Source organism: Indicator indicator, chromosome 21 (assembly GCF_027791375.1).
Source record: "Indicator indicator isolate 239-I01 chromosome 21, UM_Iind_1.1, whole genome shotgun sequence".
Lineage (NCBI taxonomy): Eukaryota > Metazoa > Chordata > Aves > Piciformes > Indicatoridae > Indicator > Indicator indicator.
In genome coordinates this window covers 8138435-8155046 of record NC_072030.1, presented here as the reverse complement: position 1 = coordinate 8155046, position 16612 = coordinate 8138435, and the positions used below count along the sequence as shown (strand labels likewise).

At 39.0% G+C, this 16612-nt stretch overlaps 1 protein-coding gene across 1 annotated transcript in view; it reads right to left on the bottom strand.

The window, feature by feature from the left end:
* Positions 1–3115: 3115 nt before the first annotated feature.
* PPFIBP2 (PPFIA binding protein 2) overlaps positions 3116–16612 on the bottom strand; it is a 73999-nt gene continuing 60502 nt past the window's right edge. The window contains exons 16-29 of the mRNA XM_054390808.1: positions 14858–14899; positions 13427–13568; positions 12068–12127; positions 11393–11531; positions 10603–10731; positions 9880–10030; positions 9587–9698; positions 9049–9137; positions 8021–8149; positions 7238–7360; positions 5992–6180; positions 5442–5612; positions 3818–3883; positions 3116–3187 (exon numbers count right to left, since the gene is read on the bottom strand). Coding sequence (XP_054246783.1) covers positions 3116–3187; positions 3818–3883; positions 5442–5612; positions 5992–6180; positions 7238–7360; positions 8021–8149; positions 9049–9137; positions 9587–9698; positions 9880–10030; positions 10603–10731; positions 11393–11531; positions 12068–12127; positions 13427–13568; positions 14858–14899 — 1614 coding nt within the window. The remainder of the gene's footprint in view (positions 3188–3817; positions 3884–5441; positions 5613–5991; positions 6181–7237; positions 7361–8020; positions 8150–9048; positions 9138–9586; positions 9699–9879; positions 10031–10602; positions 10732–11392; positions 11532–12067; positions 12128–13426; positions 13569–14857; positions 14900–16612) is intronic.

Sequence of the window (16612 nt, the reverse complement as noted above, 5' to 3'; positions counted from 1 at the left end):
AAAAAGGTATCAAGTCCTTGCATTCTTTCTTACAACTGATGTGTAACTGTGCTGTGTTTTTGTGTGTTTTAACTACTTAATGTGGTTTCTGCGCGAAGAAGTAGAGAAATCTTGAGGTGTGTGACAAAATTCATCTAAACTCTGAAGTTAGTATGAAACTGTAATGCTGAGAAAAGAAATTTAAGTGTAGTTAGAGACATAGAACAGAGATAAACCCACGTGTTTGTTAACATGGGGATGGAATTCATGAGAGGGTAATTCCTTTACTGAGTGCTGGGGAAGCAGAGTACAGAGAGCAGTCAGTGTTGGTGTTTGTTTAAAAAGAACAAAAAAGGCTGTTTTACAGCATTGCCAGGAACTAGTATGTTACAAGTGAATAGAATTTGGGTGACATGCAAATTGCTTACTATTGTAACAAATTCTTAGTGGTGTGAGGTGTATTGAGGAGGCTGACATGACTTCATGTGAACTGACAACTATATCTGGAAGTTCTGGGTGTATGTACAGACATAATCTAGCAATGGCGCATTGCTTGCACATCATTCTCTAAGTGCAGTGGTAGTGCTTTTGGCAGTTTCAGAGATTAGCTTTGCTTACAAGAAAACGTGGCTTCTTCCTCTTGGAAGCTATGCTGAGTAGATCTTACACTCAGCTAATGCCTCATCTCAGTGTTTTTACCACATAGCATTTCTTAGTTTCAGTGCCTGAAGTACTGCATATTGCCAGGAGTTGGTTTATACATTTCTTTTAGGGTTTGACAAATCCCTGAGCCAGAAAACTTGTTTCTTTAGATGCTAATTAATATATTTATTTAATATATTTATTTTTAGTCATCTAAAGCCAAGGAATCTATTAATTAAAAACTGACCAGGAGTTTTGTACTTCATCAGTTACATTTGTAGTAATAATTGAAAGACAGACACAGATTCGGACTGATTCTGTCCCTGATCAGAGATGTGTATTTTTGTTTGAATCACTTCAGTCAACAAGAAATGGAGAAACATTTGGAATTTATTTATAACAAGTCAAAAATAATTTGAGCCATTTATGTCAGTGTTATGCTTATCAGGATTTCTTACTATAAATATATATATTTTTTTTTTTAAACCCCAATAATTTTGTAGATTGACTCTCCACAGCCCAGCTGGCACAACACCAAACTGAGTTATAAATACATAGATTCATAGAATGGTTTAGGTGGGAAGGGACCTTAAAGATCATTAAGAAGAATCTGAAAATGTGCTTGGATTATCCCAGTGATAGTAAGGCTGCCTCTGCTGGGGCAGTTTATCTCATCTGTAGAGGTGTAATAACTCTGCTGGCTAGTTAACCTTGCAGAGCATTTCAGATGCCCATGATCTGGTTCACCAGTGTTGACTGCGTTGCCAGATTGGAGATTTAATAACTTTTTATTAAGCATTTTTGGTTTGTTGATGTCTATACTGACATCTCATTCCTTCAGATTTTTACATTATCATTTAATTGTTAAATGACTGAAAAAAATTGCCTTTGTTTTACCATTTTAGACAACAAAACCTTGTATTTAGCTTTTAAAATCTGACCATACAGTGCAGGGTCTGTCATGAGAGGCTCAGGGAATGAGGACTAGAATAGCTCATCTTTGAAAAGTGCCACTGACAGCTTACAAAGAGCCTTTGCAGCATGCTGGAGACAGTTACTGGAGATTCCCCTATTATTTGGGACTGGGAATGACCTGGCTTTAGGCTATATTAGTATGTAAAGAAACCTATTTTTGTCAGGTATTTTAAACAAATATTTATTTTATTATGGTACTTGCCTAATGCTCTTTAGTCACATTTTATACATCACAAAGCAGTAATGTTTGTCTCCTATTGCTAAGTATTGTATGAAAATCTATCTGTAGCTGGAACGAAAAGAGAACCGAACATGAACTGCAATATTGTTTACATCACCAGTTCTCAATGCAAGTGTTGGAAGTGTTCCTACTGTAATCTCCAGTCCTCAGGGCTTTCTGCAGCCATGATTAATTAATTAACTATCAAAAGAAATATTATCTATCTTCCTGAGCATAAGTACTGTGTTGCAGACAAACCAGGTACAGGGCCTAGAAAACAGTCTGAACTGTTTTGACTGTTGAGAAGGCTTCTGAGCAGGTTGATGCTTGCACAAGTGGCAGCAGTAGTCCTGCAATTGACAATTTGTCTGAAAGGAAGTGGCTATTCAAGACTTCCAAGTTAAAGAACTGTCATTTAAAACTAAGGAATGGATCACACTGGAAATTGTTACACTTACCCCTGTATGCAGTGCAGCAAACCCCATTCTTAAAGTGATTTCTCCTTGATAGTGAACAGCTTTGTGCATATGTAAAAATCACACAGTAAAACCCCACTCACTTCAAATGAAGCACCAGCTTTTGAGCACATCAGTTTTTCTGGTAGTCTCCAAGTTCCATTTCCTGCTGTATTTGTTCAGCATCTGTTAGGTGAAGATTTGTGAACATACCATCTTGTCATCCTCCTGATAAAAGCAAGCGCTTGGTGGGTAGTGTTATGTTCCATTCTTCCCATTCACATTGCACTTGCTTAGAGAAAGAGGGCAGGACAAGTGCTAACAAAAGAGATGAGAGATTAAAAGCTTTCTGTAGAGAAGACTCTCTGGCAAGACAGCAGTTAAGATTTAGTGAGCCAGTGCTACTGCACTCAGAGTGCCCATCTGAATTTCTAGGTGGCTCAGAGAAGTCCCTATGGCACAACAGTATTGATGATTCCTGCATTACAAGTTAATTATAAAAATAAAAATTTACAAAAGATCTTTGAGACAACAGTACATAAACATACCATGTACATGACAGCTGAGTAAAAGGGTAAAATGTGTTGCCAGTTTTGGCTTTCCAGACTCTGGATACAGGTACCAGACTTCCCTCAACACCTATTTCACACTCCGTAATATGGAGAGTAGCATGGAGGAGAGGTGCCTATAAGACATTGCTACATGGACGATGTAAAATGCAATGTGCTACATCTCTCTAGGAGAAGAGAGGTAAAGCTTTTCTGTACCACCACATCAGGCTTCTCCTGGCCACCTCTCTGGACAGGCATGAGGTATTATTAGTATTCTTGGTCATGGTGAAGCATCATCTCCAGTCTTCAAAGGTAGGTGTTAAAAACCTGCTGTCATTCAGCATTTCATCTTGGCTCAACATCGTCTGAAAAAAACAAGGTGTGAAGGAGTAAGCATGTTCATGGAGAGGCCTGGAGTTACAGGCATTCAGCTGCAATGAGATCACATCACAACAGAGGGAGTGAGAGGCACATAAATTTAAAAGGAATTCTTGAATGCAGCTTAATGTAAACTAGTACTTGCTGGAGGAAATTTTCACTGAGATTGTGTGGCATGTGACTCAACCATGTTATGCAAGTTTTCGTTATACCTTTCAGCTCACTTCTTAATTAGCTGCTGTGGAGTCAGGTAGTAGTAGTGATTTTTGTTTTCCATGGAATTTTTGCTGTGAGTGAGGTGGTTGATGGCAGTTACTTGCAAAATCTTTGAAGAACAGTTTTCATTTAAGGGGACAAATATCTGTTACTGGGTCAAAGATAGCAGTACAATAGGTCTAAATGAAACTTCATTTCTAGTGCAATTTAAAAGCAGGGGGGTTTAAACTGTGAATGTACAGCCAGGCTATAAAGTATATACATAGCCTTAGAATAGAAAGCCTGAACAAGAATAGGGACCTGCTTACCCTTAACTACCACCACCACCACTGACCAGCTTTGAGTGAATTCTAGCAGAATACATTTCTGATTTTTAAGAGAAGGGTGAGTTGAATACATACCGTAAGATGGCTTATGCCTTCAGAAAGAGCCCCTATTTGCATCACTGTGCCTTCTGAATGTTCCATCTGTAAAAGCAGTCAGGACCAGTTCAAATCAAAACGGTACATGCAATTTTCTTCATTCTATATGCATCTTTGGGAGGTAGCAGTGCCTGGACAAATGACCTTTAGGTAAGTTTAAAAGCTCTCGTTTCTGTATGTTAACAAAAGTGCCTCTGTGCCATGAGGTACATGAAAATGCATTCAGCCAGAGGAAGGGTGAATCTTGATTAAGAGAGATTGATTCCATGAAACTTGCACTGTAATTCATACAACAGCAGCTTAACTGATGTTGTCCGTGTAGGGTAACATTTTCCAGATGCTGCAATACTTAAACTTCTGGTAGCCTTCTTTCACAGGCAAGAAGAGTCCTCTGTGATACAGTCTTACCTGTCCTTACAGAAAAGGTGATCAGTTCTAGGGCACTGAGATTTCACTGCACACCCACATGCTGAGAAGTCACACGTAACCGAAAGACCATGCCTCCTAGACAAAAAACCAGTAGTTTTGCAATGCCTGAACACCTGTAAAATGCAAGCTCTGGGCCCAAAGTTAATGCATTCACTTACAACTCCTAACTGTGCAAGTGGACATCCATATTGCATCACAGTCAGGATTGGGCAGTGTCCCTGCTTAGAAGTGCTGCTTTACTGAGGTGTACATTGAAAAAGACAAGGGTTAGATAATGAGCACAAATGAGATGTTAAATGCAGTAAACCATGCAAATGAAAAAATTACTTTCAGTTAGAGAATGGTCACAAAACTGAAAAAAATATCAGGCTTAATGTGTTTTTCTCTCTCTTGAGGTCACTGGAGAAAGGACACCAGCTGCCTGTCTCTTGTGTGCTGCCAAAATTCTCACAAACCTCCAGGAGCTCCATTTTTCAAGGTTTATATCCCTTTACACAACAACAAAGTTGACTAAAATATGATGGCTTTTAATCTTCATCATTTGTGTGTTTGATGTCTGGACAGTTTCATTTACAAGTTCACTACTGCATAACAAAAGTGAATTATTTAAGTACTGGTTTATTAATCTTGTTCATTACTGATGCATTGGTTTCACATATGCTGTCTAAACATAACTAATTCCACCCTGTACATAATGGAAGAAAAATTCAGTTGGACTGTTTAAGTAATGTCTGTTAAAAACATATATTAAAGTACAATCAGATTATGTAGGTCAATAGCTTTGTACAAATTAGTCCAAATAATTATAGTCAAACCCACCCATGGAGATAATGAAAATAGTAGTGCAGCCATACTGAGGCTATGAAAGCTAGAGGTACAAAAGTCTTGTGTTTACTGCAACCACCATCTTAACTGCCAAAATACCTCAGTCTTCATAGTGTAAAGGTGTTACAGTCCTGAGAAAGGGCTTGGAGGTGGAGTCATGATGATGTTGATTAAAACAAATGAAGCTGGCATTCTTAGAAAACTCTTTCCCACGTCCACACCCAATACTTTCTCAATGAGTTAATGCGGATGTAGCAAATACTTTGTACATGCTCATGTTTGGTTATTTGCAAGCTTTGGAATGCATGGAGAGGATGAGGTGAGAAGGGCATCAGTCTGTCTGTCCCACCTGATCCAGTTCCTGGTCCGTGAATGGACTAAGTCCTTTGTAGCCACCATAGTTTTTCTGAGTACCATTTGCAGCAGTTGGGTTTGTATCCATAGGACAAATGTAGTCTGTGGACTCATCAAATTTCTTTTTCCTTAAGTTTCCAAAATGTGAAAATCCAAGTTTCTTTGGCTGAAAGAAGACAAATTTTGAATAATAAAAATAAGATTGTCCTCTAAACATTTGAAATCCTCTCCTCTTGGATTTACTGCTGTACTCTAGTCATTCAAGTATCTAGATTCTGAACTAAATTCATGTCATTCTTTTCAAATTGGGAGTTACAGCAGATGTTAAATACATTTAGACAATGTTCTAAGAAAAGACAGGGAGGATTTTGTGTTTATTTTGGAAGTGATGTAAACAGATACAAAACTAAATCCTTTGGTGTCTGGAAGGAGAACATAACAGTTCTAGAACCAATCTCCCCCTGCACATTTATAATTTTCTTTATAAGACAGGGTCAAGGAAGCATGAAATTTTGGAATGCCTCCTTTTTGACAGCAGTACATACCCGGACTTTGGCAGTGGTGGTCAGAGGTGTGTATGCTGCTGACTCTATTATTTCTCTTCTTTCTTGTTGTGCCTCTGGTCCTATCAATATGTTAAAATTGGTTGTTAGGTGGCGTCGCAGGAGGGTCTTTTGAGGTGGAATATTCAGCAGCATTGCCAGCGTGTCACCATTGAAGCGAGGTTCAAGAATCTGTTGGAAAACGGCAGAATATTTATTTTCTGTAGGGTTAAATATTTGCAATAGTAAACCATTACTGTGCTAGTCAGAGGGATTTCTCACTCTAAGCTGTCTACCTACATGCCACATTCTACAACTCTGTCGTGTGATACTTGCTAGATTTTGAACAGGAAATACATGGAAGTAGGCAGTAAGAGATGCAGAGCATGGTCAGGCAAATACATATTTATATCTATCGTCAATCCTTGTGGGTTTTTTTGGATTGCACACATTTGTTTCCAGAATTTTCTGCTCTACTCAGAGTATAAACTTAATCTTAGAAAAACCTGTGCTATTTCATTTTTGCAGAAAGTCTACAGACTAGAAGCATGGTATTTCAGAACACTGGCTGCAAATAGTTCCAGTGTTTTGCATTAAAAAAAAATCCTTCCTTGTCACTGGCACAAAATGCCATGAGTTACTGCGGCTAAAAATTCTGTTAAAACCACTCAAAAGAAGCACCCAGTGATGCCTTATCAAAAATAACTTTCTCACGGAACAGTTTGGGTTGGTATCATGGTAGGGCCAGGACATGGCCCAGTACAAACCCAGACAGGCCTTAAGATGTCTAGACAAGGTCCCTTTCTCTCTCCTCCTTCCTGCAGGAAAACAGGGCAATGCAGAAAAAGAACAAAGGGGACAGGACTCCTGCCTGTCTGCTAAACAAGCTGTTTATCTGGGGTGAGAGCACATAAGCTGACCACCGCTCCCCCAGAAATAAGGTCTTTGCTTCTGCCTTTTATGGGTATAGCCTGGCAGAATGCCTTTCCATTGGGCAGATACACATTAGCTTCAGTGCACCATTGGACCAATTGATCTCTGGCAATTTGTATATATACAAGTGTTGGTAGTCACCCTTACCTTGCCTTGTTTCAAGCCTTGATGCTAACCACTCATGCATAGCTCAGGTTTGATTATGAAAAAGTCTTAGAAGTTATTTGTTTAGTTTCCTTTGTAAAATTAAGATACATGAGTTGTACTACAGTCTGACAGTGTTTAGCAGATACATAGTAAAATGTGCAGTTCTTACAATCAGGCCGCCATGCACTCCACTTCCTCGAAGGTTTGGTGCATATTCTGCCAGATCAACTGATCTGAGCCATTCCATCACTCTGTGGTTGGACCACTGTACTACTTCAGAAGATGACACATTATTCTGTTGAAACAACCAGAAAAGATGATGATGCTGTAGCCTGCATTGTTCATAATGTCCTCTCAGTTGCCATAAAACCAGCATTCCTCCTCAGGGCAGTAGTTGTTCCCTGATTCTAAGACATTGTTTCTGTTGAAGGCCTCTTTCAGCCATCCTCTGACAAGACAGCAGGTATGGATAGTGTAAGACAGATGAAATTCCATATATTGAATCAAGTAGTAGAGCGGTATAGATTGCAGGGTGTAAAAATGGGAACATTTTCAAGAACAGTGTTATTGCCAACCTTTAATACTAAGAAATTAAGCTATGCTAGCCAGAGAAGGGAAAAACCTGAATGGTCTCAGAGAGTTAAAAATTAGGCAAAGAAAAAACATTCCAAATTATTCTGTCAGAAGTTGACTGAATTTCTTTAAGGAAATAATTTCTCAAGGGAAGTGCATGATATTTAACTAAGAAGTGGCTCAAAGTGCTTAAAGACTGAGTAGATGTTTGTTATTACTGCTGAGTACATGTTACATTCCAGTGCTGGAAAGCTGGAAGCTTGCTTTAGAGCCTTTCCCTTGTAGCAGTGATTCTGTTGGATAGCAAGTTAGCATTGTACAATAATCCCCTTTGGCTGCAATCAGGTAATTAGTGCTCATGTAGTTTATTTAAGCATTCTTTTACCTCCTCAGCTGGTCTCCTGCGTAGGCAGTGGGGGTTAAAACCATTGACATGCAGCACATGAATGGCACACTTAATACTCAGATGATGCAGCTGGCTGGTGACTTTCAGAAAGAGCAGGTCATTCTGTAAAAAAAGAGTATAGAATACTTCCAAAACAGGCACTTTCCCCAAGAAGATAGATGTTTAAGCTTGCTCTGTAGTTTTATATAAACCATAGTAACCATAGTTTTGGTAGAAGTTTACACTTACTGAGAGGTTTTTAGGGTAGGGGTCCAGGAGTGTGTTGCTGGTTGATTTGTTGGGTGGGTTGGTTGTTTGAAACACTGCATCATACCAAGACCCAGCAAAAAGTGAAGGAGAGCTTGTAGCCTATTTATTAATCCAGGCTCACTGATCCTTTAAAACACTTAGACTGTTTGTGGCTAAGATCCTGTTCTGAGTAGGATCACTGCAGCTAGCAACATCCATCTAACCATGGGATCACAGACACCATGCTCTTGTAGCAAAGGCTTCTCAACCAGTATGGACCAGGCTGTACCTTTGAAAGCAGCTAAATTAGGCATTTTTTTATAAGCACAGTTAAATCTAAATACTTCCTTATCCCTGGGCAGGGAAACTGGAAGAAAACACAGTGCTCTGTGTAGTGCAAGGTTTGCTGCTACTGTGGCTGGAGCTGTACAAAACACTGGAATTGCTGCTCATCTTTAGTTTACCAATACTACAGCTTCCTGGGTGTGGAGAACAATACACTGCAGAGGCTTGTAAATTTTTACCTTTAACCACAATGTGCTACAAGATATTGAAAGAAACTGCAGAAGTTAGCTATAACACATCCTATGACTTGCTTTATGAACCTTAGGAATAATAGTCATGTGCTAGACAACACAAATGAGTTGCTACTGGCACTATTTCTGTCTTGGAAAAATTCTTTTAACCATTCACCTTCAAAGGAAAACTGTAAAATTCTTTGCTCAATCTGAAGTTAAATTGGGTTCAACTGGGGAAAAAGGTTTTTAACTTACCACAGTTAAGTACTGCAACATTCTCCCATCAACTCTGGATTCATGAAACTGGTCTTTGTACTGAGGCAAACCAATGTCATCAAGCCATCCTGCAGATAAAAAGAGCAATGGTGTACCCATCTCCAGATGAGCCAGAATGAAGCATTCACCTTTCAAAAGAGCAGCTTCTTAGTTGAAGCTTAAAACCAATTCCTATTAAACAGCTTTGTCCACAATACCCCTGTGATAATTTTACATAGTGACTGAGCACATACCTATGCTGCATAGATTTGCAGCATAACAGCTCTTGCTAGATTGATCCCCCCCCAGCATTGACTTCCCTCCAATCTGAATAACAGAGTTCCTTGTGGAAGATCCTACTGTACAACTGTATATTTGGAGGTCAAAAACACCACAAAAATCCTCATTCTGTGGGCCTGAAACTTAGTACTCTTAACAAGATGTTTGGTACCTGCTTAAAGAAACATATCACACAGTCTATGTACTGCAGTGCAGGAAATTCCTTTCCAAACAATTCCATGACAGTTCAAATACTTACGTGTCACCCAGATATGATCAAGTTGTGCAGACTTCTCTTCCTGTTTTGCATTTATTGATTTAATGGCCAAAACTAATTTCTTCCTGTGCAGTGGATGCTTTATTCCCATTTCCTGCAACAGTAACAGTTAACAAGTAGTTTGCCTTGCCTCTGACTCTTTGCTTTGCTTATGGTGTCTTTAAAAATTGGTAATACACACTTCAGAAAAGCATAACTGTCAACTGTTTGAAGGGGTCTGGTTGTACAGAATCAATGCATACAGTGGCTTGAGAGAAACAGTTCTAGGTGATTACCTTCTCCATGTCCTGAGGGGTCGCAGTTAACAGCGTGTGGCCTGAAGTCACCCACTGCCGGGCAAATATGACGTACTGGCCGAGACCAAAGTCCTCAAGCCAGTTACAAACTCTTTCAGTGCTCCACTGAGCAAATGGAGCATTGTAGTCACTGAAAAGTACAGGAAAGGTGTAAAAGAAATCTTACAGAACTGTAGTTATTATCAGCAAGTTCCTCATGTGCCAGAGGCAGACAACAGCCTATGCATTAGTATGCTTTGCTCTGTGCAACAGCAAAAGACGAGAGCCAAGTCTTGCAGTATATGCTGTGGTGTTGGTGTCCTGTTGACCTGGCTGCCCAGTCTCAACTTGTGAACAGTTGAGGGGCATAAGTGTTGAACATTTCACAGTTTCTGTTTGAAGAGAGGGAAAAGGGAATTGCTGAATCCTCATCACTTTGCAGATATTCCCACAGGAGATGACATTAAGTTTCCTTGTGCTTTACATAAGGTGAAATTTTTGATACTCCCAACAAACAGCTGGTGCTGCAACCTGCGGCTGAAGGAGTGCAGCCAAGGGAGCTTACGGAGATGTTTTCTACCAGAGAAATTTTTTCCAGTTGTTGTGGAATTCCACATGTAATGAAGTACATTGGGAAAGATGTGCTTCACATGAGGCGGGTTTGGCTGCTTAGCACACTGAACACACGTAATGTGCTGTGCAAGGTAAAGAAGGAATCGTTACCTTTTCTGGCCTTTGGTTTCTTTTGATCTGGATAACCGAGGTCCAGCTGTTGCTCGGAGACCACCTCTTCGAAACTCTGCCAAGCCCAGGTCATCTGCAGGGAAGTTACCTGACTGAGTTCTTCTTATTCTTTCAAGACAAGAATGCCATGACAGTAGTATTAGCTTGTGACACAGAGAATTTATTTCATATATGACAACTATAAAATGTATTAAATTTCCTGTAAACCACAAATATCTAATTCAAATGGTAGCTGAAGTTCCCAGCAAATGCCCTTCAGACCTGAGGAAAAGAAGAAAAGCTCTGCAGAGCAGCCATAAAACCCTCAGTCCACTTAATAATCCACACTGGAGGCCAGAATTGCTGGCTTGAAGCAGATACTGTGAACACAGTAAAATTCAGTCTTTTGTGCTTTTTCTTCTATTTTTTTTTCTTTTACCTGATGGGCTGTTGTAAAGAACAAGTTATTATAATTTAATTTTTCATAGCTACTGAAACTGTTTGCATTCTAAATTACTGGCATTAAGATGAGAGCAGAGTGTCTTATTTCTTCCAATAGCATGACACTGAATACTACCATCCATTTTCCTACAGGCATGTGTAGATAAAGACACACCCGAATGGTCCCAGAGCTGCTTTCTCTCTTTCTTTGACTTTCACACAATTCTTGCTGGAGGTAGTTGTGGCCTTTGCAAAGAACCAGGTTCATTATCAGCCAAAGTGCTTTGACAACCAACATAGAGAAAGAAAAAAACAAAAAACAAAAAACCACAAAACCAAAACACCTTACTTTCCCCAAATTTTCTTGATCCCTTTTGGACTCTTTCTGTTTTCTGGAGACAATGGAGACTGTGGACCTGAATCCATTCCTGAAGAAAGAGGCGAAAGGTCATCGGAGACCACTGTACCATCCACGTTCTCTGTTTCTCCTGGGTTAAGATAGTCACATTTTACACTAATTAGAAACCAAGTTGTTACCTGGGAAAAGAATGTTTAGATGCAGAACATAATAAAAAAAAGTTCTTGTATTAAAAACCCTCACGTGCTTAGAAAGTGGGGGGAAAAAAAAGGCAGCTGTTCATGTGATATGTAATAAGATTGGGTAAAAGAGCATTGTTACTTCTTACATTTGTATTTAAATACTTAATCAATTGAAGGTCTTCAGACAGAAACAGGTTGCTCAAGCTTTTGCCTTTCCTATTCCTAATACTGTAACTCCTCCATCAAAGTCAGTGGGACTTAGTTCTGTTCAGTTCAGTGAAAGTGGAATGAAATCAGAAGTATCACAAAGAAATCCCATCCACATGTGGTACAGCAAAAGTTGTTACCTCATTTCAGTGCTGCACTTAAGGAATTCAATCTGGATGGCACACTTAGTATTAGTATTTCATAGAGAAAGGGAGGGAAAAATAAAAGTATGCAGCAAAACTGATGTTAAAAGTTGCATCTTGTTTGGATACAGTACCTAGCACTGGTGCACTGACACTCCTGATGCGATCTTCAGTCATCCCAAGAAGCAGAAAGCCAGATGAAGAAGCAAAGAAGGTATAAAACACCAGCAAAATAAAGTTACAGAAGAGCAAAGAAGTAAGGTAAGCATTAAAAGCAGAAACAAAGAGTAAAGAAGCAGTTATGCTTGACATGAAAGTGAATATGAATTGGTGTGCACAGGCCCCATGAATTCTGCAGAGGTCACCTTCAACAGATAGGGGGTGATCATTTATCTGTTGAGGGGGGTTTAACATATTAAGCACACGCTACAGAGCTCCACAAAGCCTACAGAATATCTGAAATAAAGCATATCTGAGATTACACCAGATTCCTTTGAAATACAGAATTAGAGGTGTAATGAGTTTACTGCACATGCAAGAAATGAACTTGCATTAAAAATTCTGTTACTTCTGCTGTGTATTTAGGGAGTCATTGCTTGTTCTATCAGAAGAACATTTTCTTACTGCATGCCTGGAGGATAACCCTGCAGTCAAAGATGTAACAGCAGGGCTCATGCACTGCCTGCATTGTTGCAATCACAGAAAACTTCTTAAAAAAAGAAGTCCTGAACAACCCCCAACCTACTGAAATCTTGAAGCTGCAATACCCTAGCAGTTTTTAGGACAATGGGGCCTTAAAATAAATAAAACCTCACCAAACAAGACAAACCCAATCAAACAAAAAAACCTCCCCATACCTTTTAAAGTGTAGAAACATGCAAAATCACATGGGATATTCTCATGGCTGAGCTCCCCCAAGCTATTTGGTCCTTGGCAAATACCTGTTTCTGTGCCTTGCTGTAATACTTTTGTCAATAAATCCATCATTAAGATGTCATTGAGAAGAAATTAATACAGGCTTCCACACAGGGCTCTGGTTGTGGAATTACAATAAACCTGTATTTTCAAAATCCACCAATATGCAAGTTAATTTTTCACCTGTGGGCCCCACAAGCTACAGCAACTAACTACTCTGCTGTTGTCAACATGTTTGTACCTCTAAAAGCTCCACTTTTTAATTACAGATTTCTTGACTTGCAGAATGCTCTCCCCACAATTTCCAAAACAATGTCTCTTCATTACTTATGTCATCAGTGACATCAGCAAATTGTATCAAGTGCAACAGAAAAGCTTAAACCCAGTTTTTATTCTTCAGTGAGCTCATGGGGGATATTTCTGGTACACTGTTAAAAAACCAATAGAACTTTCCCTAATTGAATCAGGTCACAACCCATTGTTCTGCATAGCAGATTATATACCATAGTACATCCCAACCCCTCAGTTTGCGTTTTCCCCCTCCTACACAATCCTCTCAGAGAGGTGTGGGTGCATACTTAGGCTCAGGATGCTGTCTTCACTGTCCTTCGTGCAGCACCCGTCTGATGAATTATAAGTTCCCTGCTCTCCATTCTGTAAGGGTCGAGGTAGCTTTCCTGGCAAGGTTTGATACCTGCTACCTTTCACAAGTGGCTTGCTCTGCTTTTTAAAGAGGGAGAAAGAAATGAATACAAAATCAAGTAATTCATAGCATTTGCGATCCAGTACTCGATATTTGAAAAGTTGAGAAAAAGTATTTGAAGCTCATGGTCAGAATAACCCCAATCCTCTGTATTTTAGGGATAATCTAAATGGTTGCTGACTACAATTTTTGTCCACAAGAGGCAAAAAAAAAAAAAAAAAAAAAAAGTCTAGCTTATGCTTGCCTGCAGCTGTGGCACATATGCACAGTGTCACTTGTATCAGTGAGGTTATTTTACTGGAACACCTGTCCTCCAGCAACAGAACTCACAAGAGGTGCTGCTCAAAGTTTCAGTATATCACACTGAAAGGCAGCCAGCACGTAGGCTTTGCTAAAATTAGAATCAATCTCTTAATATTCCTTGCCTTCATTTTTTCAGTGGTCAGCTTCTTCACAAGGGTATATTAGAACTTCCACGCAGATCTGGTGTTTTTGAGCCTAACAAGGTACTTCTCCAGCTAAAGTACATATTTGAGAGAATTACTTGTCTACATTTTTGGAGATAGCACGTTGAGACTTCTTCAATACTGAATACAAATGAAGAGAAGCAGCAGCCATCACTCTGGACAAAATGTGTATCTTACAACTGTCAAAACTATAGGAATATAGAGGCTTTCCAGGGAGGTAATGGACCTGCAACTGCAATTGGCAGTAGTGCACATGTAGTGTGTTTTAGAATAAGCTCACACTGGTAAATGTTTCGCTAATGAGACAGGAAGTCGTAGGAAAATTTTGTACCGCAAACATGCAAAGCACATTTAGTATACAAAACCACATAGTAGGGGCCTGTGTAGTGACCCCATTCCAACAAAATTATTTCAAAACACTGTGACAGGATGATACAGTAAAAATTAGATAACTGCTTTATCTTATTTCAAGACTTACAGGGATCTTTGTGACACTAACTGCACTGTAACTCAGTTCAAACCCTGCTCCTGTTTTAGCAACTGCAGGAGTACATCCTGACTTGTACCAAAAATTGCATGAGTAGAGAAACTGCTTATTACATTAGCACTGTATTTTCTGAAACTGACTGATGGCAGCTTCGAGCATCACATAAAAGCTTTTAAATAAATTAATTAATTAAAAAAGAAAATATTTCCCTTTCAAACCCTTACCCCTATTCACAGAGGCTGTCAAGCATTGGAACTACGCCAACATTTTAAAAGGAAATTAATATAAAATGAAAACACCATCACAGCAGGTCACAACAGATAAATGTTAAGAGAGTTTACAGTTAATATACCTCTTGTTCTACAACAGGCTGTACTGGTTTCCCGTGTACACACTATGGAGTTGCAGGGAGGGTAATTTCAGAGTTTATGGAAAAAAGCAACAGACAAATGTTAGTATTAACACTCATACACAGAACATGGAGTCTAATATTGTATACAGTGATGCTACCTAATGCATTGACAGTGTACTACAAGGTCTGTCATATCTTTATTTAATTTAAATCATATATTTAATACTAAATGTGTTTGTCTAAACCACTCTACAAAATTTAGGCCTTGTTTACGTTCTGTTGTGATTAAAGGAATTTTTCTATTTTCAGGCTTCTGGGTAGTCCCTTTAGCCCCTATACTGGAAACACAGAATCACAGAATGGTAGGGGTTGGAAGGGACCTCTGAAGATCAAGTCCAACCCCTCCTGCCAGAGCAGGATCACCTTAGGCAGTTGTTTAACAGTCAAAACAATATGAAAATGACTGGCATAAAAAAAAAAAAAAAGAACATGCACAATACTGTATGTATCCAGCTGCAACCATGAGGAACTTGGACAGAAGTAAAGCAATTCAAAATACCAGCACAGCTAGGTCAAAGACAACCAATGTGTTTTATTGTTATTGTTGCTGGGCATAACTGGAATTTCAGTTTTGTGCAAAGCAGAATAGCTCCAGTAAACCATGCCCCTAGTACAGGTTCTCACACAAAAAGTGAAGTCTTGCCATGCTGAGTCAGCAAACCAAGTTTTGTTTGCCTTAGTTGTGGTTATACCTAATTCACATTTAGCCTCTCACTGATATGCATAGGCAGGTCTCAGTTACTTCACTGAGAAGCCTCATGCCTAAATAGGGCATACAATTTAAATGCTTTGCTGGGCATGGGGCTGGCTTGCTCAAATTCTCTCATATCCTTGGTAGTTCCTTGTTCTTCTGTGGACTCTGATTTAACAGATAGAACAGATGTGTAGTTACAGCCTTATCAGATTACATCACAGAGACAAATTAAGCTTGTGAATTTAGGACAGGAAAAAAGCTTAAAGTTATTAAAAGAAAACATCTTCATAAATCCTATATGGAATTAAACATTATTTCTGAACTGATTTGTCACAATCAAATGAGTGCCACACAAATCTCAAACATTCTATTTGGTCACTGTCATCTTCAGAGATTTACAAAAAGATTAAGAAAATCTGAAGAACAGGAATAATCATGTTACTAGTACCTGGTTTAAATGGCAGCCCTGGGTGTGGGTAATCTAGTATCAAGTTTAATTCAAGAATAGAAAATATCAGTAACAGTCTCACAATCACAAGGCAAGAAAAATTTCAGTGTACATAATGACGAAACAAGCCTCTGGACCATACCATAATGAGACTATAAATTGGAAAGTCTTTATTCTGGAATGAAATTAAATCTTTGAGTTAATAACAGTGCTCCTGCTGCTTTAACTCAGTCAGCATCACTACCATCCTCAGGAATGCCATTTGTAGCAGAAGGCAAAGTTAGGGGACAACACTCATTATTTACATGCAAGCACTCACAAGGAATGCTATGTGGAAGTACTCAAGCCCGAATATTTGACTACTTTCAAGATTATCAGCCTTAATATCTTCAGCAATTTGAAAGTTAAAATTATTTTAAAACCACTTACCTATTAACAAAACTAAACTGCAGTTTGACAAAATGACTCCTCATTAATATTTGCCTAAGTATTTTTCTTTCAAGTGAAAAGCAGATTTTGAGGATGTGTACACATGGGCGTCAACTAGCTTTTT